The following is a 26,129-nucleotide window of genomic DNA, read 5'->3' on the forward strand; positions in this document are numbered from 1 at the left end:
TTCTTCACAGCAAGATGAAAGCAAGCGAGGATATACGGTGCCACGACTGTGGTTCTAAATTACAATTCTGAAAGTGGCTATGATTCACTAAAAACGGTGACAAGGTAATTTTCCTTTTATATTGTCATTTCTACATTTTATTTAGTGAACTATTTGTAAAAGAAGAAAGTCTTGTGACTGTGCCTTAAAACAAAGCAACAGTATAACCAATGGTGTTTTTATTCTAAGGCTAAAGACAGTAGAGGATGATTTAAGATGGGCATAATTATTGAGCATATTTCACTGTTCTTGGAACTCTCTTTCTTTATATAATTGATATAGCACAGCATAACTAAAGGCCAAGCCATGGTGGCCTAAATATCTACTGATCTACGGACAACCTGAAGACATTCTGCTAGTTTGAGTAATAATTGCCTTCATAATTAAAGTCAGTGTTACAGGGAAAAAAGAGACACACTTTTCAGAGTCGCCAATGTTCTCTAGAGAAGAAAAATATTGGTTGTTACTTAGTATTGCCACAGAGATTACATTTTAGGTTGTGATCTTAAATTATCTTTTGAGACAAGGTCTCTGTGTGAACTCCTGGTTGTCCTGGAACTCACTAGGTAGATGAGGCTGGCTTTGAACTCACAGAGATCCACCTGCCTCTGCCTCCTGAGTTCTGGGATTACAGGTATGCCCCACCACTCCTGACCTGTGATATTAAATCCTTAGAACATAACTGTTGAAGAAGATACTAAGAAAGCAAAGCAAAAAACCTTCTAGTGTTCCAACACCAGTGACTGAAATTCATAGGCACTAATTTCCTTTGCATCTCTTCCTCCCTCCTCTCCCTTCCTCCCTTCTTCCCCTCACGGAACACAGTCATGGTGGTAACTTAAATGTCAGAGTCTCTTGGCATAGTGCTTTGATAATCACTTCTTTTAAAACCTTAGTCTTATTCTTCTGTTAGCTCTAGTTAGAAACTAGACAGCTGCTAGCTATGAACATAATTGACACCATGAAATATTTTACTGAGTATCCTCTTGATGGTTAACACAGAAGTGATAAACATATTTCAGATGTTTATCTCTTTTCAAATGGACTCCCAGTTAATCTCACAGTTCTACAATGATGTATGAAGTCAAAGTCACAACAATGATAAAATATAACTTTTAATAAACAGTTATGAAGTATTCTCATTCAATAGTGCAGAAAATGCAAGGATCACTGGAACAATGTATAAAAATAAGAGTGTCCAATAGGAATATAAAAATGGGAGAAAACTGAATCTACAAATATATCTGTACATTTTACTTTTTCAAGTAAACACATGGCTCATATGACACACCAAATTATTTATAGTCCTTTTTTACCTGTATGTTACAAAGCAATATTGAGGGCATGGATAGAAAACAGCCTAAATCATTGACAAAATCATGAAAAAAAACAAACAAATGAATTTTTCTGGTGATAATAATGACAAAATCCCACGTAGCAGGTTCTATCATAGTGTAATGAACTAGATCTTCAGACTGTTGATTTAAGTGAATCACCTATTTTATGGTCATAGTTGCATTTGCAATTGATAATGTAATCTTGTTGGATAACCTGTAAATATCTTATTCATCTCTCTCTATAAAAATGGAACAGCACCCTATTGTATGAGAGAACCATATTTCCTAAGAGTAACAGAAGTGACTGTAACAGATCAAAACACCACTAAAGTTCTGGACCTTTCTAAAATATGTCAGAAAACAAAGAGAACATAACCACTATTCAAAGTTAAAAAAAAAACTGTTATCATTGTCGTGTGTTTTTCCCTTCTCTTTTACTTATTCATGCAGTTTCAGGAAAGACTGAAATCAAAATCCCTTTGCAGAGTCATCCTGACTTCAAGTGTTTCAGCTTCCTGGATATAGGATGCTTTAGCGCTGTCAGGTTCCACGGGCTGGGGAAAGTTTACTATCAGCTTCCTACAAAGGAGGCAAGATCAAACAAAATGAGATCAGAATGAACTTCCTAGAGTAATATACCATGTTCAATAAGGCTGTGTGTGTGTGTGTGTGTGTGTGTGTGTGTGTGTGTGTGTGTGTGCGTGTGTGTTATCACCAGGATGCCTGACTTCCCTGCAAAAGTATTTAGACAATATAAATACCAAATAAAATTTACCTATATAACACAGATCATGTATCAGTTTGGATTCTTATACTTCTAAGCAGGCAAGACGCATGTGGTGCATGCATACCTGTGTGGAAGCAGGAAGATCCCAAGTTCAAGGCCAGTGTAGGCAACAATGAGAATCCCAGGCTACCCTGGGCTGCATAGTACGATCCTGTTCCATTTTTAAAAATCCAAGTAGTTGTTTTGACTGAGTCTCCCTCTTTCTCTAAATTGACCTTGTTCTGCATTGTATAATGTCTCAGGTTATGCCTCTAGTGTAGAACTAAAACCATGCCTCTTTAAGTTTGTTCGGCTAATCTGGTATCAGTCTAATTTATATGTAGGTAGAATGCAGACAGCTGAAGCAAATCTGAAACTGGAGTGGTACTTTAACGCTTCTGCTAACACCACTTTAGGGGGAACCTCTACTAAATATGTAGACTTTAAATACTTGGCCTGGAATGATTTCAATGCCAGGCCAATCAATGAAAATATTTCTTTCATTTTGCTTCTGGTTCTTACTACTGCACACCGACAAATTCATTGCGATGGATTGCTTGGTTTATCCTGCTGTTTATGGCTCAGCTGTGTGCTTTTAAATGTGTCACTGTGATAAGCCAACCATAATCCTGTCATAGTGGTAGGAATCTGAAGTATGCCAAGGGCCATAGCATGCTGATACCTGAAGAAACTGAAACATGTGAACCACTTATTGACCTCACGTTCTCAGTAGACGGGGCTTAAGTGTGCATGTGTAGATGTGGCGTGTGTATTCGTGTTTCTCTGTGTGTGCACATGCAAGGGAGTGCATGTGGAGAGCAGGGGTGGCATCAAGAGTCTTCCTCAATTGCCCTTCATATTTTGTTCTGAGACAGACTTCTCACTGAGCCAGTGAGCAGCACGCCCCCGTGCACCATTTCAGTTCTTGGCTCCAGGCTCCTGGCCTGCTTGCGTTCTTGCTCTGACTTTACTCTAGAATGACCCGAGAACTGCAAAAATGAAATGAGCCCTTTCCTCCTCAAGTCGCTCTTGGTCAAGGTTTGATCACAGCAACAGAAAGCAAACTCAGATGGTATATATGTTATTTTTCACTTGGACACGTTATTTAGATAATTTAACATATAAATAGAGTACACAAATGACCTAACTCAGCCTAGGTTCTATGTGGAAAGGTGCCTCTGTGAAAGACTTTCATTTAGTGAGTTCTGGGGGACAGCTGGAATGATGGCGAAGCTAGAGCAGCTGCCTCAAGATTGATGGGGACAGTAAGAACTGCCAGAGAAACGGAAATTAACTGCACGGGGTGTAGATATGCGTGTGATTTTAGCAGGCATGAAAATACCACGGAAGACTGACTGTTCACTTAACCAGCTTTCCTTACAAAGGTTGTAGGACGAATAAATGTGCATAAAAATATTGCATAAACCTTAACTTCTCCGTGGAGTGATGGTAAGAATAGTGAATCTAATTTTTGTAAGATGGGATGTTTTGGGGAGAATACTTTTTTATTATTATTTTATTTTATTACTTAAAAAATACCAATCCAAATTCCCACTTCCTCCCCTCCTCACACTCCCCTTCCACTCCCTCCACACACTCTCCCCTCAACCCTCTCCAATCCTAAGAGAGGGCAAGACACCCTGCCCTGTGGGATGTCCAAGGCCCTCCCTACTACTACATCCAGGTTGAGCAAGGTATACATACAAAGAGAATAGGATCCCAAAAAGCCAGTATATGCAGTAGAGACAAATCCCAGTGCTGTTGTCATTGGCCCCTCAGTCTTCCCCAACTGTCAAACACATTCAGAGGGACTAGTTTGATCCCATGCTCGTTCAGATATGAAAGCAAGAAAAGAGATCTCTTGATTGAGGGAGCCACTTGGGGGTTAGCAAGAAACCTGGCTCTAGAATAATTCCCAGGAATCCACAAGGATGACCCCAGCTAAGACCCTGGGAATGAAAGAGAATACCTTTTTAAGTGGTGGGAATGCTGAGAAGAAAGTTTAGCTAAATATTCATCTGTAGATCATTTTGTGTTAAATGAATCTTCTGCAGAAATAAAGAATGGTCTTTTTGTAGACTACTCTTTTTTTTTTTTTAAATCATCTCAAAGCCCTAAGCTCAACAAAAGAAACTTGTAGATATTGATAATAAAGGACAGGAATGTTCCAGGAATTGCCTGCTTCCTAAACCCAGAGAGAGTTCTAGAGGGCCACGGTAATCGCCAATATGTGCTCACGGCTGTAATCCACACGGGAATGGAACACATCAGTGAGACACTTAGATACTTCTTCAAATATGCACCAGAGTCCAACAATGCCCTTTCAAAACAGTGAGTTTTGAGAGCCAGGACTGGTTTATCTATGCTTCAGGTGAAATATTTTGTAAGGCTGTTCCTGAATGTGTTGTCCGAGGAACATGATTTGAACTAACAGAATGAGAAGACTATGATTTTGGGAATTTTGAAAAAGAAAATAAGAACAATCCTCAAATTTTAATCTTAGAGGCCTACTAACATCCAAAAGTTTAAGGATGGCACTTCCCTTGTACAACCACTGCACCCAATTTCCCATTAGTATGTAAGCAAAGCTTACAGCTTAGCACTTCCAGCTAGTTTTTTTCCTGATAGATAAAACTATATTAGAATGTCAAGGATTATTTTTCAATAGTGTCAGCCCATACCCAGTATGCAGTTGCAAAATATGAAAGCTAGATATTTCCAGACATTTTTGGATTAATCACAGTCCTGTGCATACTAAGCAAGCACTTTATCCCATAGTTATAGCCTAGCCCCCAAGTTCACTTGATTGTGCAGATTAAAATATCTGAATTCTCAACGAATATCTCATTCTTCTTAGGACTTTAAGGTTGATGAAAACTAGCTTTAAAAAGCAATATTCTAATGATTCATTAATTTGATAATATTCTACTTCAATTCTATGTTTTACTTACTTTTTAGGAGTGCGAAGATCAAGGAGAGTTTCTTGGATGTCCATTTGAATTTCAGAAGGGTTTGTATCAGGCAGTTTAATTTTCACCTAAGATAAAATAAGAAAATACTGCCATTTGGGAGAGCAGTTACTTTTGAAAGCATAAGACTATATAAAGAATAGAGAAATAATATTTGCTAAGAGGAAATGCCAACTGTGTGCCAGGCTATGTGGTTTCCTTTTATTGATCTTAATAAACAGAAGTTATTAGCTCCATTTTAGTCATGGAGAGACGGAGTAGTTCATCGAGGAGATAAAGGGCAGCCATTGGTAATGTGACAAAACATCTCTGACTCACCAGACTTGTAGAGATCTTTGGACACCTTTATACGAGTAGGATTCACATAAACATAGAAAATGTCATGTTAAGTGTAGGTTGGTCATGCCAATTTGCAATCTCTTGATAAAAATACCCATACCACATTTTCTATGGAAGTATTGGCCTCCAGAAAAGTTAAATGAACAACAGAAAAATAACACTATAACCTCCATCTCCTAAGAAGGACTTCCTTCTAGCTTAGCAAGATTGCACTTATAAATGTCTTATCACATTTACCATAGGGCTCCACAGTCAGCAGCAGTTCCTCTTCTGGGAACTCAAGGCCACTCGTGGCTACATATTGAGTTTGAGGAAAGCCTGAGCTACATGAGACCTTGCCTCAAAGCAATAGCAATGACAAAAAGGAAAAAAAGAAGAAAAAAGAAAAGTAAAACATATTCAAAATTTTGTACATGGTTTTGTTCATAATAGCAGCATTCAACATCGTCAAAATGTATCAACAACCAAAATATGCGTCCATTGATGAATGGATAAAGAAAGTGTAACATGTACACACGGTAGAATATTATTCAGCTGAAGAAAAGGACAGAGTACATTAAATATTTTTCAATGTGTATGAGTGTTCTGTCTGCATGTATGTCTGAGCACCACATTATACCCAGTGCCTAGTGGTCAGAAGAAGGCATCAATCTCTTGGGACTGGAGTTACAGGCAGTTGCGAGCCGCCGTGTAGGTACTGGGACTAAAACCCAGGCCTTCTGCCAAAGCCACCAGTGCTCTTTACTGCTGAGCCATCTCTCTAGCCAAAGTACATTTTATTGATAAATCCTGAAAACATTATGCTAAAGGAAAGAAGCCAAGTATTAAAAGGTGCATTGTGTAGGATTTTATTTATATAGCACGTTCAGCCTAGGCCCATCCAGAGACAGAAATTGGACTGGAGTTTGATAGAGGCTGGAGAGTGGAGAAAAGTGGTATCTGCTAAATGCGTGTGAGATTTCCTTTTAGGTATAAGAAAATAATTTGGAAAATAGATATTAGTGGTGGTTATACAGCACTCTGAATAACTAAGCATCACCAATGATAAATGTATATTTTACCACAAAATTGCACTTCTCTAATTTACATCTCCCTTAGTTAGGGTTTTTATTGCTGTAATAAAATGCCACGATCATAAACAACTTGGGGGAAAACGGGTTTATTTCATTTTAGAGCTTATAGTCCATTTTCCTCCAGGCAGGAACCTGGAGGCAGGAACTGATGCAGAAGTTATAGAAGGCTGCTACTGACTTGGTCCCCATGGACTGCTATTCATAAGCACCCCAGGACCACCTGCCCAGGGATATGACCACCTACTGTTATCTGGGCCTCCCTACATCAATCGTAAATTTTTAAAAAATGCACAGTAGGCTGGTCCAAGGGTCAATCTGGTGGGAACATTTTCTCAATTGAGGTTACCTCTTCAAAAATGACTCCAGCTTGTGTCAAGGTGACATAAATTAGCCAGCAGAACATCTACTCATTTTGTGATGGGAGTTAATATTATGATGTGTATATATATATATATATATATATATATATATATATATATTATCCTCACATAAAAGTGTGAGGATATATAATATCTATAAACAAAAGACTAAAAAATGGAACCCAAAAAAAATGGAACCCAAAGTTCAGGTAAATTATGAAGCTTTCTAAAAGATAAACTTGATGACCTGACATTTCAGTTATTTGGATAGTCCAGTTGTTGGAATGGCCAGGGTTAAAGCAAGCTTTAAGGGAAATGCAAAGAAAATAATGTGACATACTGGAATTTCCTCCTAACATTCTCAATACACACAACAGTATTTCTGTAGCATAAGGTATGTGGATCAATATATGCTTTTGAATTTATTAAATCTGTACTTAAGTATGATGATGGATAGCAATCTAGAGGGGATAGCGCTTAAGTACTTCCTGTGGTTAATTTTTGTTCAAACAGCTACCTTCTAAAATACATTTCAGAAATTAAATCTTCATAATTAGAGATGCCTTAATTGAAATAAATAGCACATTTTCCACAGAAGCAGTTATAGGCACTCTGACTCAAAATAAATGAGCATTAGACAGGACCAAAGTCCCACTTCTGCTGAAATAACCTTCCAGTCAGATAGTCAATTTGAGATGCCCTTTAATGTCTCATATTCACCAAATAGATCAAGGGATAGAACTATTTGTTTCTTAACTTTGAAATTATTTAAAAGTAAAATAGTATTTCATAACGATTGAAAGGATAATTGAGAAGAAAGACTGATGATGTATGTGAAATTTAGATAGAATTCCTAGGCAGAACTTCAAAGTGGTTATTATAATAATCTGTGCTTCCAGTGAAAGATAATTCAAAGAAGCAGCTCACTAATTTTTCCTCTTAAGAAAATTAAAAGTGTCTGCTACAATATTTCAAAGGAGGGACAAGAGAAAAGACAGATTAGGTGGCTGGTGCACACCAATCTCTAACAAGATAAGGATTCCATGGGGATCTTAACAGTAAATCCCCTCTTGAAACCGGAAGGACTTGTACTCGTCACATGGATCAAGGGATACAACTGTTTCTTTACTTTGAACTGTTTAGTTCTTTAAAGGAAAAAATTATCTCTTGTAATCTTAGCAGAAACTCCTCCTGAAACATGAGTCAGACTTGTTTAATAATTGGTACTGTCCATGAATACTTGGAAAACAGCTGACCTCTGATTGTGAGAAAGACTTTCTTTGTTAAAAACTGCCAAGTCCAGGATACCACTGACCAAACAAAGGAATTTAGATGCTTTCTTTTACATAGCTTACAAATTGATTTCATTTAAAGATGACTGCACAAACAAGATCTGAACAATGACATTACCAATAGAGATGCTAATGCTCAAGGGGGAAAATATCATGGGATTCCACCCACAAGACAAGGAACTACAAGCAATTAATGACTGCTGAGAGGAGACTCAGTCCCTAAACAGGAATGAACCCCCTAATTAATTACCCAATACAAAAATGTTCAGTCCTAAAATCAAACACATACAAGCAACAAAATGAACTTAGCAGGTCGTGTGTGTGTGTGTGTGTGTGTGTGTGTGTGTGTGTGTACATATAATAAAAGAGGCCAACAACTTGAGAGGGAACATAGATGGGATTAGAGGGGTAAAAAGAGGTGGAAATCGATGTAATTCTATTTCAATTAAAATGCATTTTTTAAAAAAATAATTTTAGGATATTTTATATATAACTTGGCTAGCCTATAATATTTACTGAAATTTTAGTAAAGCTTAATATATACAGATGTCTTCATGTTGGTATTGTGAAACTATTTTAAATTAATTCAAGGGCTGTAGATATAAAATACTTCTATTTGTCAGAAGTATAGAGACTATTCCTGATTCATTTGAGTCTTTTAAAAAGTTGAAATTGAATTTCACTATAAAACAAAACAACATCAGGAAATTGTGATAAGAGACTTGTGTAGATTTTATTTTGAATCGCTTCAACAATTTAATTTCCTACTGTTGAACTATGGAAACACATGAGATCTTTTTTCATGCAACCACAGTAATATATAACCTCTTGAGCAACAGTAATCTGTAGAAAAATGAAAAAACAAAAATGATGGTCCGTACCTTGAATTTACATAAACGTTCATCTTTAAAGAGTAAATATATAGAGGCATGCATTCTCTAAAACAAGCACATAAAATCAATAAGACAGAGTTTTAATTAATGTAAGTTTTCTATAATGTCATTAGCTTTTTAAACAGTTCAGTACTACATTGCCAGGCCTTCCTTTTTCTTTAAATATGTCCCAGAAATATGACTCCTCTATATATATGATAGGTCATAGGAGTCAAGAGGAAGCTCAGATCCAGGTGCGGTGAGGCAGTCTGTACCTCCAGCAGTTAGAAGACAGGCAGGGAGATTGTGAGTTCAAGGCCAGACTAGGAAACATAGTGAGACACTGCTTACAAAATCAAAAATCAAACTTAGCTCATCCACATAATTCCACAGGCACCCAGCATTCTCTTAAACAGTACACCACTATCTGTCCGGATACAGCCCAAGCCAAGGCCATTATGCTTCTATCTCCATTTTCCCACAACAATAAGAAGTTTCACTGTTTATAACATAATAATTAGCATATGGATATTCATATCTCTTCTGCTGCTGTTTCCTACACTTCACCGATTGCTTGGTTGTCTTCTGTTAGGTACACTGGAACACACAGTGCCTCACCCCCTTCCTCATTGCTTACCTCTTTGAATAGCCTCTTCGTTTTCTGTCTAAATGAAATCTGTACCTCCACTGAGGGCACTGCTTCCCTCGCAGTCTTTTCAGCTGGTTCTGGGTTTTGTGTGTTTTTTGTTTGCTTCCTACATCTCCTTTATCCTTTCCTGTCCCTTCTCTTTCAGTGAAAACATTTCATGTCCTACTTCATGCCAAGTGACAGAATCCAGACACAAAAATGAAAGGATCTGTCTTACATGCACAATCTTTGAAAAAGGAAATGCATAGACAGAGAGAGAATAGTGGCTACCAGAGATAGGGGAATGTAAGATCTTGGTAACAGAGTTCAAAATTTCAAGAATGTAAGATGAATAAACCCAGAGACTTGAAATATAGCATGAAGACTATAATTAAGGTTCTACTGTCTAATAAAAAAATTCTGAGATTCAACTTTAGGTATCCTTTACAAATTCCCATGAAAGGCAACATATGAAATGATGTATATACAAACTGACACTATTTTACTAATCATTTCATTATATATATGAATACAAAACTGTTTGGTACATCTCAGCTATATATACTTAAAATTTCCACATCTTTATACTCTAGTGTCCATTACTGCTCATATTCAAATCACCCATCTATTTCCAGGATGCTACTGATTTCACTAAGAATAGGTCCTTATTCTTTATATTATTTCTAATATAATTTCATATTTTAAATAATAGTGATTCAAATGTTTACTCCAATGATTTTTTTATATTCAAATTTCATTTCTTCAACTCCTTTAAGTCTTTTTTTTAAAATACTACCGCTTTATGAGAGGCTTCTGCTGACTATAGTATAACAGCTCTAATTAAGGAAATAGCCATCAACTGTTATTGTGCGCATATATGTGTCTATACATATATTCCTAAATATAACCCGTTTAGTCTATATAATGTTATTTGTCTGTATGATTTCTGGGCCGAGTGTTGGCAATGGACAACCAATTGGTGTGCCCTTTCCCAGGGAGCATCACTTCTCCCACTCCCGGCTGTATTCAGCTGCCTAGTGTTCTTTGTGAAGGGTTGTAGCCCTGTGGACTTGTTCCCACCACACCCACGTGCTTGCTGGTGTCAGCCTTGCTCAGCTCCCAGATGAGGGATCACGCTGCTAAGATTTTATGAGTGTAGCTTCTGATGTTCCTAGGACACATAATCTCACAGGAAACTCTTTTATCCTCAGGATCTTACGATCTTTCCAGTCTCTCTTCTAGAGTGTGGCGGAGAGGGTATGTGGAAGGATTGGGGGGAGGCAAAAGGGGGAGGAGAAACATTGTAATTTAATTAAAATCTCAAAAAAGCAAGGTGGATAATCGTTAGAAATGATCCACTACTATTCCATAATATAATCCCAGGGGCATTAATTGATGCAATGAATAAGAAAGAAATAGGTGGTAAAATTATTGAAAAGTAGGGAATAAACTTGCTATGTGAAAGAACATTCCAGATGGAATGGCATAACTTGGCATACTAAAGGATTACAACCATATGGCTAGAGTAAGTAGAAAATAATGAACAAAAAAGTAAATGCAACACAAGATAAAACTAAAAGAAGGTAAGACTGAAATCATATAGACCGCACAGACCAGGATAAAGGCATTTGGGTTTTGTTCTAAGTGCAATAGGAAGGCATTTAGGGGCCTACGTAAAGAAAGGTGCGATCTAATTTTGTATGTTTGTTTGCTATCTTTTATAAGAAAAAAAAACTTGATATATAGTTCAGCCTAGCCTCAAATTTACTCTGTAGCCTAAGCGGACTTCGGACTTACAACTCTCCCAGTCCCCCTACAAAGTGCAGGGACCGTTTATTCCTTCAAGATCTTTTACACTGTGTGTCAAAAGGCTACAGCTGAAGCACGAAGATGAGCCAGAGGAAAAGCAAAGTGGACCAGGCAAGAATTGGTGGTACTTTGGAACACAAAATCAATTGCAATGGTAGTGAAAATTAGGGGAATTTAGAATGTATTTTGAAAGTTCAACAAATAAGACTTGCTGATGGGTTAACTGTGAAATATCAAAGAAAGGGGAATGGCAGCTGAGCTGGGTTTTTGGATCGAGCCTGCTATGTGCTAGGCAAGTGCTCTTATCTCTTAGCTATCGTGCCCCTAGTAAATAATGTTGCCATGAGAAAGTTTAACGAGAAAGATGTTCAAAGAAAATAATTATGAGGGTTTTTTTTATGGACATGTTGAGTTTCTGTCACCTACTAAAAAAGTGGGAAGTAAGCCAAGGGACTAAACTGAGAGAGAACAGATAAAGGGGAAAGGATGTCAGAGCTCAAAGGAACTGCAAACAGGAATATGGGAGCAAAGGAGAAGGGGCTGAACAGTGACGTGGGAAGAAAACCAGGAGGTAGGTCATTAACGGAAGCAGGAAAAACTGTGCTCCAAAGAGGAAAAGGTCAACAGAAAGGAATTCTGCTGAGTGGTCACCGTAAAGCTCCAGGCTCTCTCCCACCGTCTTATTTCCTGAGCAGAGTATCATCATCAGGGCGCAGAGCAGACTGGCCTCAAACTTGTAGTGATCCTTCTGTCTCTGTCTCCTGAGTACTGCTGGAATTACAGCCATGCACCGCCACACTCAGACTGTCCCTTTCTAACCAGGGTCTTGAAAGTAGAAGGAAGCTATCTGGGCATGTGTGTATAGGGAAATTCTTTAGTTTTCAAGATTGTCCTTTAGTGGTTGCTAAGTAGGGAACTCGGCACCCGGCATGTTCTCAGCAAGTACTACATGTCTGAGCTGTAGCTACACACTCTTGATTGACCCTCTTAAAGGCAGGAGTTAATGATCCCTGGGCCCTGAGTACAAAATGATAGTAAGTGAAAATGTATCTATCTATTCTTTCCTAGACATCCCTTAAGGTCTTAAACTAGGACAACATTTTAACGTTTGTTCATTAGATCCAGCGACACAGAATAGGAAAAAAAATAGATGTCAATAAAAGACTAGATAGTTGTCATCAGCTTAAAAGCATACTGAAAACGCTCCTATTCTACAATGTTCTCCAAGTTCCATGTATTCCCTCTCTCTTCTCTACTAAACTTCCTTAAAGAATAGTATTTATAGGCTGGGAGGCGGTGGCATACACCTTGAATTCCAGCGCTCAGTAGGCGGAGGCAGGCAGATCTCTGTGAGTTTGAGCTAGTCTGGTCTACAGAGTGAATTTGAAAACAGCCATGGCTGTTACATAAGAGAAACCCTGTCTCAAACAAAAAACAAAACAAACAAAGAACAGTGCTTATTTTGGTGTCTTTGCTTCCTCTCTTCCTCAGGTCTCCTCAATCCATGACCCCAAAGCTGCTGTCTGCCAAAGACCAACAATCAGTTCTTTTGATTTTTTTCTCACACTGATTTTATATTTTTGAGACTCATACATGAGTCCTATATTTACATAATTTCTACCCCATCTTCTCCACTTCTAGAACTTCCTATATCCCCTATTTGCTCTCAAATTCATGAGCTTCTTTAGTTATTACTTATACAACATCTACACACATGTATGTATTTGTCTATAAATATAGTCTGCTGAGTCAATTTACTGTTGCTCATATGTATACGTATTCAGGAATGGCCACATCTTTATTTTTATTAATTTTTACCTACAGTATATTTCGATTGTATTCTTTTCCCTAGCCCAAATCCTCCCAGGTCCCCATCACCTCCCTACAAACCCAACTTCATGGACTTGACTGCGCTCTTTCAAGAATAAAACACTCAAAGCAGATGAAGGTTCTATGGTGATATGCAAGACATTCATCAGTGTGGCTATGGGACAAAGCCAGTTCAGGCACCCTCTCCTCTACTGCCCAAGGAACAGCTCGGGACATCTCCTTGGACCAGGGAACCTCTCTAGAGTCAAGTCTCTTGCCAACCCTAAAATGGCTCCCTTAATTAAGAAGATATCTACTTCCCTGCTCCCATATCCACCCTTCCTCCATCCCAACCTTCATCTGGCGATGGATGGAGATAGAGACAGAGACCCACATTGGAGCACTGGACTGAGCTCCCAAGGTCCAAATGAGGAGCAGAAGGAGGGAGAACATAAGCAAGGAAGTCAGGACCGCGAGGGGTGTGTTCACCCACTGAGATGGTGGGACAGATCTAATGGGAGCTCACCAAGGCCAGCTGGATTGGGACTGATGGAGCATGTGATCAAACCAGACTCTCTGAACATGGCTGACAAGGAGGGCTGACTGAGAAGCCAAGGACAATGGCACTGGGTTTTGATTCTACTACATGGACTGGCTTTGTGGGAGCGTAGTCTGTTTGGAGGCTCACCTTCCTGGACATGGGGGGAGCGGGGAGGACCTTGGACATCCCACAAGGCAGGGAACCCTGACTTCTCTTTGAACCAGAGAGGGAGGGGGAGGGGGAGGGGGAGGGAAATGGGAGGTGGGGAGGAGGTGGAAATTTTTAATAAATAAATTAATTAATTAAAAACTAAAAAAAAACAAAAAACCCTCAAATCAAAAATCAAAACAAACAATCAAACAAACAAACTCTTCTAAGTACCTGAGATTCAATAGGTTCTGGACCCCTAGGGGAAAATTTACTATTATTATTTTATTCCACTGACTTCTAATTCCATAGATCAGGGAACTGTTCGACCTTCATCAGAGAAGTTTCTTTTCACAGTAGCTAAGAATTAACCCAGACACCCGGAACTAGACAATGTGCAGAGACAGATCCTCTGAAGCACTCAGTCAGGGATCTATGTGAAAGAGGAGGAGGAAAGATTAGGTGAGCCAGAGGTGGTGGATGACGACAAGGAAACGACATCTTCCAGACAAAGTTCATGCTATGCGTATGAACTCAGAGAATTTACCAGCACAAGAGAGGAGATACACGTATGAACTCAGAGACTACACCAGCACAACAGAGCCGATACATTTATGAACTCACAGACACTGGAATCAGCACAACAGGGCAATACACATATGAACTCAAGAGAATGTAGCAGCACACACAAGGTCTGCACCGCTTCAAAACACACACAATCCCAGCATGGAGAAGAGAAGAGGAAGAGACACAAAGTTCCACCCTTAACCTGGAGGCTACTTGCAGTCAGTACCTGCTGGCAAAGGGAAAAATCAGTTTTCTCCAATAGAGTGTCACTTGGTATATAAACCACACTCTAAGGCAGGTCACCTGCCAAGAAGTAGTTGGCTAATCCCCCTTGTTTTTGTTTTTGTGAGTTTTTTATTTTGTTTTGGTTTGACTGACCATTTCTTACCTGACAAATCTAGTGATATTCCCTGATACTCTGAGCATGTTACAATCCTTCTTCATTCTTTAAAGTTATCTTAACTTACATATTAAAATGTACACATTGGGCTCAGGAGATGGCTTGGTGGGCAAAGGGCTTGGTGTGAACCTGAGTTCCAGTCCCTAGAACACATGCAGCAGATCTGTATGTCTTTAATCACAAAGCTTCTACCTCAAGATGGGAGACAAAGACAAGAGACTAGGCAGCAGCAAACAGTCTAGAGACTGCTGTTGCAAATGAAGTGGATTTCCCCATGTGCACTATGGACCCCACACCTCCTCGTCCATTATATACACAGCACACACGTACAAATCATTTCACAGGAATATTTAGACATTATTCATATACGAATGAGGTACAACATGATGTTTTGCTATATTTATCCAGTGTGTGGTGTTTAAATCAAGTTAACCCTATCTTTCTCCCCCAACACGTATCCTTCCTTTACTGTGAAACACTGGGACTCCTTTCTCTTAGCCTTCTGAAATGAACACTACATAATTACCGCCTGCAGTGACCCTGCTGCTCAATAACATCCCAGGGCCTCTTGCTCCTGTATAACTATAATTTACAGCCCAGTAACCAACCTTTCCCCATTCTTCTTCCCCTCCACTCTCTCCCTGAATAGAATGGTCTCTGGTAAATGACCATTCTATTCTTTACAGTAAAATTGCTTATATTCTATGTGTCTTCCTTTGTTCATCCCCTCCTTAAGAATTGCTGTTTTTCCAGTTATGAAACTGCTTTTCTGTAATCAAATGTTTCTGCCAGTTCTGGTTCAACAATTATGGAGCATGTGATTTTGGTCATTTGATGAAACCACATCAAAATGGCATCATTGAAATGTAAAATTACTGATGATTTCTATTACTAGGTAATATGTAGAAGACATTTTGTACCATTATTCTATCTATGATTTTAAGCCCTTTTGTAGTTATTATGTATCTCACTATGAAAGGCTTTTTTATAATAATATTTGTAATTTTTAACATTATAAATATATATTACTTTCATAATCAAATATATTAAGTCAATACAATTACATTAGCTTTTAAGAAGATATTTGTTATCCTCTCCCACCACCACCATCATTATAAACTAATGTTACAATATTAACTATAAATGTATGTGTGTTACTGAGAGAACTATTAGAAATTTAATTGAAGGTTTACTGTGCTGGCTCAAGCTGATAATAAGGAATCCTATTACAGCTCAAATAGCTTTTTTCCTGACACATGGCTTGATATGTAACCCATCAAACAAGGTCAGCATAATCAGGAAGCTTAGCAAAACAAGACAAAATAGGTGTCTGTCCTCTAGAATTTTAAATGGAAAAAGATAATCAACTTCATTCCTAAGTATCTAAATCTATTTATTTACTAGAAGTAAATTAATATGACTGTTTTAACCTTAAGATACGAATCAGGATTCAAGAAACACACTATTCAAGAACTGCATGAATTCTCAGTGAACTGATTAGAAAGATTGACAGCTTTTTGAAACAAATACATGCGATAAACATGTGATTCTTTTGTTGTGTCTTCCAGATGCTGACTGCCTTGCAGACCATGCCCGAATCCGTTCCTGCTCTCAGAGAGGTTCAAGGGTGGGAAGAAGACTCCTAGCTCATGCTTCAAAGAAATGACCACCAAAAACAAAACAAAACAAACAAACAAAAAACAAGCTTGTTTATTGGGTCACACGAGATTGTTTCCTTACCAATATAGATCCCTCAGAAGTATGAACACAAAAGAATTATGCAACAATTCTAGCTTAAAAGGGATATTAAACTATCTGCAGGCTATCTTTTCCCTCTCATAGAACAAACTGGGAATCATTAGCAGAATAACTGTAGTCCCATTCAGTTTTGGACATTAAATATGGAGATGATTGACAATGGGAATTTGCTGATCAAAATCCCCAATGTACCCACCTGCTTCCTGACACAAATCATCCTTTGCAGAGGTCAGACTATCTCCCTACACATCTCAGATACCCATACTTCTTTTCTCCCCTCTATGCTCCTCACTTGTCAACCACAGTGCCTCTGTCAGTCCCATTCTTTCTTACCTCGTTTCAATGATGGATATTCTTTCTCTCTTATCATCCTTCTATCTTGAATTATATACCACTGTCTGAGGCTCACTCCACTGATCTAGTTCCCCTTGGTTTTCAATACTAAAACTGGAGTAAGAATTTATGTGTCTGAATTCTCAGATTGCTCAGCTTCATTCTAAGGGCCTCTTATGCCTCCAATTGGCCCCATTTCTGCAAGTTTCATAATCTCTCAAATTCCCCCATAGTGGGTGTGTGTGTGTCTGTGTGTATATATGTGTGTGTATATGTGTGTATGTATGTGTGTATATATGTGTGTGTATATGTGTGTGTGTATGTGTTTGTGTATATATGTGTGTGTGCCTGTGTGTATATATGCGTGTGTGTATGTGTGTGTGTGTGTGTGTGTGTGTGTGTGTGTACAAGTTAAAACCACACCTACTTTATTTCAAGCATGACGAAGAGCCAGCATGCTGTGGTCATATATTCTAACATCTGAGAGAGCAAATGTCAACTCGGAAAATCAACAACCGCAGTCTCTTTCTTCTTGAGTTCCATATAGATTTGGATTTAACAGCGTACTAGACAGCAGCAGTGAGATTTCCCACTGTATTTCAAATTCAAGCTAACAAGGACATACTGTAACTTTTAGAACTTTGTTTCCTTTGTTTTCCTTTCCATACCTCGCCTTGCAATGTGCCAACAAAATAATCCAAAGTAATGGATGGTAATTGCAAATATGCGGGAAAGTCATGGATTCTGAGGCTCCATGAGCTTCACAAATGGTTCTCAAAACACATATGCACATAAATAGCAATGAAAAATGAGGCCATGAATTTGAAAGAGTAAGGAGGAATATAAGAGAAGGTTTGGAGGGAGGAAAGGGAAGGGAGAAATGTAATTATTTTATAATCTGAGAAATGAAAAAAGAGAAACCACAGCACATGCTTTCATGGTGTCATGACTTTCCTAGTACTGATGACTTGGCTTGGAAAGCATTTCATATTTGCTGCCTGACAAAGTACCCTCTGTCCTTCAAATGTCCAGGTCAAACACCATCTCCATCATGCAAGAACTTGCATTTTTCTTTCTTTGCATTCAAATCACTCTTCACATACAACTATTAGATTCCAACAGCCATTGCTCTGCCCAATTTTATAAGTATGTCATTAAACCAATTAATTGCTTTGTGCTTTCCATACCCCCATCTGTAAAATGGGAGTAATAATAACATCTGTGTCAGGGTTAGTGTGGTGATTAATAAGGTAATTGTTGCTTCTAGAGAAATGCTTAGCACATAATCAACATTATCTCGACCATTTGCTATTATTCCTATTATTAAGTGAAAGCAGCAAGACAAACTCATTTTTTTCAGCCTGCAGGGAAATGTCTCTACTATGCTATTCTAGTGATCCTGCAATATCCACATAGGCCGTGTAAGCAATGTTAGACTATTGTGTGATCTAGGTCTTGGCAGAATATATTATGATCCTCTGGGAGTGCGGGAAGGTAAGTAACTTTTGAGGAATTGCCTCACTGCTATTTCTTATCTGTCTCTCGACCTTGTAGGGGGCCCTCAATCTGCCATGAGGCAGTTTCTCACACTGCTTCTCAGTTCCAGATAAGCACAGAACTTGCCACTTCACTTCCCCTGAGTACACAGTGTAAAGTCGCTAGCTGTAGTGCAGAGCTGGCCCCACAGCGACAGTCTATCCTACTGCTCAGGTTACCTGCCATCTGGACCCTTTTAGTTTGTTATTATCCCTTGATCAAAGGATTTGAGGAGCTGATTCAATAGTGATCTTGTTAGTACTGTCTGTGTAAGTAATAATCTCCTGCCTTTGAGGGCCATTGTTTTCCTACTGATGAATCTGTGAAAATCTGTTGAGTCTGCCTTGCAGCTCCCAAAGCACCACTGCTTAGGGACTGTTTGGTCTTGTCAGTAATGGAGGAAGAGAAATTTGTTTACTTTGTTCAACATTACTTATCTACTGTGTGATCCATCTATAGCATCTGGCACGGAGTAAGTTCTCTTTAAGTATTTGTTGAATTAAAACTTTATAGCAAACAACGAGATGCAAGTATTCTAGGACAGTATAGTCAGGGATATTTATAGAAGATCCATTGAGTGGAGACCTAGGGAGGGGAAAGGATGGAGAATATAAAGAATGAAAAGGACACTAAAACAAAACAAAGTACTGACCTTGTACTCATGAGGGATACAGAAACATGTCTGTGGTGGTTTGAATGAGAATGCCCCCTGCAGGCTCATATATTTGAAGTCTGCTTCCCAACTGGTGGACTGTTTAGGAAGGATGGGAGGTGTAGCCTTGTTGGAGGATGTGAGTCACTGGGGTAGGCCCAGTCTCTCTCTGTATGCAACTTGCAGATATGATGTGAGCCTTCAGCTACTGCTCAATTGCCATGCCTATCTGCCTGAAACCACACTCCACATCATGATAATCATGGACTAGTTCTCCAAAAACTGTAAGCAAGTCCCCCATTAAATGATTTCTTTTGTAAATTGTCTTGGTGATGGTGCTTTATCACAATAGAAAAGTAACTAAGACAACATCTATATCACCAATGATGGAGAAACTCTAGCTCTCTTATCATTCTTTCATTAATTCATTGGGAGTATTTGACACCTTACAAGCTCAAACTTAATATAATAATATAAAGAGGAGAGGCTAGATGAACATTCTTCAAAGGTGCTTCAAGGAGCCCCTATTATTCTTATTAGATACTTCATGAGAAATGGTGCTTTTATGTGTTAAGATCTCTCATAAAAGCGTATTTGAAAAAAAAAAGGCTTGACAGTTAAACCCAAAGCAAAACAAGTCTGTAAACCACAGACTTAGCTGCAAAACAAGTCTGTAAACCACAGACTCAGTTCAAGCTCCAGCTGGAAATACTTCATTATAGAATAAGACAAGGGAGACTATGCAGTTGCACACACACAAGAAGCAGGGATATAATAATAGGCCATCAGAATTTGAATAATGTCACTCTTTAGGTTTGGGGTTAGAAGGAAAGGAGAAAAAACAAAGTGTTTTAAAAAGACTTTGGACTGGGTTGCTACATATCAATCAAGTCCAAACTCACTTAAAATATTAGCCAATGTTGAGGTTCAATTTTCTCCACGTTTTGGTTTTTCTGATACATAACTGAATCATACAATTGATGTGTATCTGTTGGATGTAGTTATCTTTCCTTTAAAACATGATCAAATGAATGACAGGTTTATAATGTCCAGATGTCTTAGATACAAAGAAACACCATATTATCAATAAGAAAAATAAGCACATAAAATCAAGCAAGAACTGTTTATCTTAGTTGGGTTTCTATTGAGGTGATGAAACACCATGACCAAAGGCAATTTAAGGAGGGGAGACTTGCAACTCTCATGCCAACTCCATCACTGAGGGAAGTGAGAAGGGGAACCTGTATGCAAGGATTGAAGCAAAGGATTTGGTGGAGTGCTGTGTGCTGGCTTGCTTTTCCTAGGTCACTCAGTTTGCTTTCTTTTACAGTCTAAGATCACCTTCCATGGGGTGGAAAAACCCACAGTGGACTGGGCCCTCCCATATCAATCATCAATGAAGAAAATGCACACACCAATGTCTACCAGCCAATCTGATGGGGGCATTTTCTTAACGGAGGTTCCTTCTTCTCAGATAAATCCAGCAAGTGCCAAGTTAGCAAATAGGTTAGCAATCTCTTTACTCTGAGTCTTACCAATAGACTGAAGCAATGAGAATGGATGTCAACATTCATGTACTCATAGAAAAAAAAATCAAACTAAAATTTGGGAGTTTGATTATTTACTGTGTGGGGAATCAACCCCATGACCCCTGCATACTTCTATTTCTATTATTATTTCTGAACTCAACACTTCCAACTCAAGTCAAAGGTTCTGTTTTGTGAGTTACTTGACTAGTATTTCATTGCCCACACTTATTTTTGATTCTTGCCGGGCGGTGGTGACGCACGCCTTTAATCCCAGCACTTGGGAGGGAGAGGCAGGTGGATCTCTGATTTCGAGGCCAGCCTGGTCTACAAGAGCTAGTTCCAGGACACCCTCCAAAGCGACAGAGAAATCTTGTCTCGAAAAACCACACACACACACACACACACACAGAGAGAGAGAGAGAGAGAGAGAGAGAGAGAGAGAGAGAGAGAGAGAGAGAGAGAGAGAGATTCTTGTTCTAGTCATCATTTACTCAAATATGCCATGCTCTTAGCTTGGCCTAGAAGGCCTTGCTTTGCCTGCTGTACATTGTAGAAATTCTCTGCATCCGAATGGAATTAACTTATCTTTTTCTGCTTTCTATCATTCCATACCTGTTACATGCTTCCACATATGTGCTGACCACACAGAACTCCAGGGATTCTTTTTTAGACAACTATCACATTTGCTGTGAATTTCCTGAGAACAGTTGTCCATTTGTGAATTCTCTTTGTAAGTTAGCACTTAGAACAGTGTTTGGTATGTAGTAGAAATCAATTATTTAAAGATGAAAAGACAGGAAAGCAAGAAAAAAAAGAACAGTATGGAAGTGACAAAGTGTGGGGCTGAAGTATGGCTCAGCTGGTAATACACTTGCCTTGTAAGCACCAGGACAAGAATTTGCGTCCCCCAAACCTACATAAAAATGCCAAGTATGGTGACTCATGCTTGTAATTACAGGGCTGAGGAGATCAGGACAGGAGGATAGGGCTCTCTGACCAGCCAGTCCAATCTAATTGGTAAAGTTCAGGCCAAAAAAGACCTGTCTCAGAGGAGGTGGTTGGTGTTCCTGAGATAAGACTGACACCTAAAACTGTCCTCCAGACTACACACACACACACACACACACACACACACACACACACACGGAGAGGGGGTGCCATGGCACTAACAATGTTTTATTTGATTGTTCTTCATTGTGTTCATGCCTTATCCAAACCTGAACTCCTGTTAGTCTTACCATTGCCTACATTGGGTTTAAATGCCAACAATAAAAACAATTAATCTTTATTGGGTTTTTATCTCTACTTGATTATAAACTCATTAGAGAGGAAGCACAAATATTCTCTATATATTCTTATTTGGTTTCAGATAAACTGTAAATTCCTGTTATGAGATATGATTTAGTTTCCAAGATTCTTTATTCAGGATACCTTTAATATTAAAACTAATATCAATTTGCATAATAAAAACGGATAGACTTGCAACAGTTTTATTTATTTAGAGCCTAGAATTTCTCCAGAGCTTAGAGCAATCCCCAACACTAGACATCAAAAACATAATTTTACAGTAATTTAAGGGAGAGAAATTTGAATATTACTGGTAAGACCCTGGGAGCTAATTACTTCAAGATCACTTGAAATCTTAACTCATTAGAGTTTGAAAAATCTCCTGAGGTACTTAAAGTCACTATTCCCATTATGTTACTTGATTCAATTGAATGTCTTAGATTTTGTTAATAAGAGAAAACTTGAAGTTACTGCCAAAAGAAGAGTCCATTTATCATTTTCTTGAGAAAAGATATTAAGCATCTCCTGCGGGTACCTCAGCATTCAATAATATAAGAGAAGGAAAAGGATTTAAAAAGAATAGCCCCTGATCTAAAAAAAATAAAATAAAATTCTAACACCAATTACTTGTACATGTTGCCAAAGTGAGCTGAATTTCACATTCTAAGGTTGACTCAGACTTTTCAACCAAATCATTATGAGGACGGAATAAGCAACACTCCAGTGCTTTCGTTCCTATTATTGGCATTGCTATTGTTGTTAGAAGTGGTGACATGGTCCCCGATGAGCTGTGGCGTCATTCAAACGAGGGAACTAAGCAACATTTTACAATTATTTTTAGCAATAAAAAATCAGATCTGAAAGAAAATGCTTTTTGAAATTCCCCATTACAAGCTGAGTCATCCCAAGAATAGAGAAATAACAGATAAGAAAGATTCAGGGAAGGAAATATTTTATCCCATTTGGCCTGTCAGCTCATCAGAAGGTAATAACCAGTCAGATTAGCAGACAGAACAAGAATGGAAGCATATCCAGTATGATATTAGGTTGTGTTAATAGGGCTAGAAATAGTGTATTGTGTCATATGACCTTGTCATGTTTATTTGTACATTCTGTGTATGTATATAAGCTTAGGTGGTCTTTGGATGCGATCCATTTTAAAAGATCCCACCAATCCCCTGGTACCTTAAGCACAGCAGCCACCACTTGTAGTTTATATATTTGCTTACAATCCTATAAAAATAGCAATTAGTTATCTATAATGGTCATTCACAGAATGGGGAAGAAGAGGAGACGCTTACCACCAGCTCCTGACAGCATGCTGTTGAAGGATCCTTTCTTGTTAGTCCAAGGTATATGTCCTCAGTTCCCACAGTTTGTTGGAATACAATCTCATAACTGAAAAAAATATCAATGACGATTGTCAGGTGAGAGTCATTTCATGTCACAACTCACAACATGTATTAGAGACTTTTTGAGGTTATATTAGTACAGAAAAAGAAAGAAAGGGAACTACTAACATTGATAAAGTGCTCACTAGTTTTCAAATATGTACTAGAACACAAAGGAACAGAAGTCTAGAAATGCAGTCAAAATGTAAACACTGGAGCAGGACTGAGACGTTGGACATAGTGTTTTCTAAAATAAAGCTTACCTGTTTCAGATCTATGCCAAATAAGTGGGTTGAAGGAACTTCTGCTACAGGCCCAATAAAATTACAAGTAAAAAAAGAATCATTCCTTGAATACAGTGGTTCAGAAAATACTGGACCCATCCCCATGGGATTGATGGATAGATAAAAAAGAATCCTTTACTGAATGTAAACCACAAAGTGAAGATAATCTAGATTCAGTACTACTGTCTGTCATTAACTGTGTAACCTTGGTGAAATTACAAAGGCACAGCATCTTGACTTCTGCATTTGAATGATTTATAGGAGACACAGATGTGAATTTCCTGATCTCGATGGTCACGCACGCTTTTAAAGTTCTACTGCAGAAACACAGTAGTAGTGTACTTGCCACAGCTACACTGTATGGGGTTTTGGTGAAAACATGAAAGGTTTTCCTCATGTCTATCTCCTCCCCCCACCCGCCACACTTCATAAACATTTCCTTTGAGGTACCTTGTCCACTTTGATAGAACTAAACAATGATTTACAATTTTTTCTTTTTCACCCTTCTCCCTCTTCCCCTCCTTTTCTCTTTTCTTATCTTCTCTTCCACCTCCTTCATTCTCCTCTTCCTCACCCTTTCTTCTTTCAGTGCTTGGAATCTAAACAAGGGCCTCATACACACATGCTAGGAAGTGTTCTACCAAGGACCCACATGCTCAGATTTATAAATTATTTTTTATCTTTAATTATACCCAGAGAAATAGTGCCACTGAAGATTAGAAGGATAAAAGACTGTTGAATTTCTGACAACGTGTAAATAAGAAAGTACAAGAACGAAAAAGAAATTTCTCTGAGCTTGACTGGGACTAGCAATAGGTAGTTGTTTGATATGGAAAACCTTTCTCTTAATAAGCTGTAATGTCTACCAAGTATCATCTGGCGATGGATGAAGATAGAGACAGAGACCCACATTGGAGCACTGGACTGAGCTCCCAAGGTCCAAATGAGGAGCAGAAGGAGGGAGAATATGAGCAAGGAAGTCAGGACCGCGAGGGGTGCGTCCACCCACTGGGATGGTGGGGCTGATCTAATGGGAGCTCACCAAGGCCAGCTGGACTGGGACTAATGGAGCATGTGATCAAACCGGACTCTCTGAACATGGCTGACAATGAGGGCGGACTGAGAAGCCAAGGACAATGGCACTGGGTTTTGATTCTACTGCAAGGACTGGCTTTGTGGGAGTGTAGTCTGTTTGGAGGCTCACCTTCCTGGACCTGGGGGGAGCGGGGAGGACCTTGGGCTTCCCACGGGGCAGAGAACCCTGACTGCTCTTTGGACTGGAGAGGGAGAGGGAGGGGGAGGGGAACGGGGAGGGAAAAGGGAGGAGGTGGTAATTTTTAATAAAAAATAAAAAGTTTGCTGAAAAAAAAGATGAATCCGTGTTAAAACAAAACAGAAGGAACTGACCTGCATGTACATGACTTCCCAGATGAAATTTCTCAAGCTTCTGCACTTATTTAAGCAAAGAAAGGGTACAATTTTCCCACCTCATACTATATAGGCTCGCCTTGAAGTCCCCAAGGCACCAACACCATATAGATGAGATGTCTTCCTCATCTGTAATCCTAAATAATAAACTCAGCCTCCTCTCTGATGCTTTCTTCCCATCCTTCATATCTAGTCAATTGCTAAATCTTCCTACAAACTCCCTGAAGTAATGGCTCTCGTATGCTTACCCCCAAGCCAGTGACTCAGCTAGGCCCTTGTTATTTTCCATTTGGTCACTGCCATTCCTCTTTGTGAACTTCGTGTTCATTATCCATTTTCATCTTTACCCATTAGGACACTTTTGAAGTGTATTTCCATAAGGTGAAAAAAATCAAGATAAAAATTCTTATAAAGCAGTTTTATTCATGTCGTGACTGGAGTTATTATTCACTTTGAACCTTGGCAGATGCTCTCTGGAGAACTTCAAATGTCTAGATGAAAAGTGGACATTTACTCTAGTTTTGAGCTGGCTGCATATGGATGTGAGGTGCTCGTCCTATAATATGACAAATGAGTGACTTTCATATAGATATGTGGATGTCATAAAACTTGAGGGTTACCTTATTCATTCTTTAGGCATAGAAATGTGCCACCTGCCCAGCAGAAAATGAACTCAGCGGCATCTCTGAAGGTTCTCTGTCTCAAAGTGTCCTATTAGGGCTTTTTCTTTTAATTTCATCTTTTTTTATTTTTAACTTTTTTTCTCATTTTTACCCTACATGTCCTTTGTGTATATAATATGGCTTCCAGCTCTGTGTTTTTGTGAGATTCCTAGGTGTGTCAGCAAGTGGGTATCTGAAACATTTAAGATGTAAGATGTTCAGATCATCTGGAAATTTTCAGATGCCTTTATAAACAGCTTTTAGAGAATATCTACTAGAGACGTATCTCACATAGGCTTAGCTGCTCAATGGACTGAGGTGG

The 26,129-nt window shown here is 38.7% G+C and overlaps 1 protein-coding gene across 1 annotated transcript in view; it reads right to left on the reverse strand.

Annotated features, from left to right (window-relative positions):
• Positions 1-1,141: 1,141 nt before the first annotated feature.
• Positions 1,142-26,129, reverse strand: part of Dnaaf6 (dynein axonemal assembly factor 6) — a 40,443-nt gene continuing 15,455 nt past the window's right edge. Inside the window, exons 5-7 of the mRNA XM_048428527.3 lie at positions 23,344-23,440; positions 5,094-5,179; positions 1,142-1,955 (exon numbers count right to left, since the gene is read on the reverse strand). Of these exons, the coding sequence (XP_048284484.1) occupies positions 1,829-1,955; positions 5,094-5,179; positions 23,344-23,440 (310 nt within the window). The 3' untranslated portion in view covers positions 1,142-1,828. The remainder of the gene's footprint in view (positions 1,956-5,093; positions 5,180-23,343; positions 23,441-26,129) is intronic.

This window comes from Myodes glareolus, chromosome X (assembly GCF_982192425.1).
Source record: "Myodes glareolus chromosome X, mMyoGla1.1, whole genome shotgun sequence".
NCBI classification, from domain to species: domain Eukaryota; kingdom Metazoa; phylum Chordata; class Mammalia; order Rodentia; family Cricetidae; genus Myodes; species Myodes glareolus.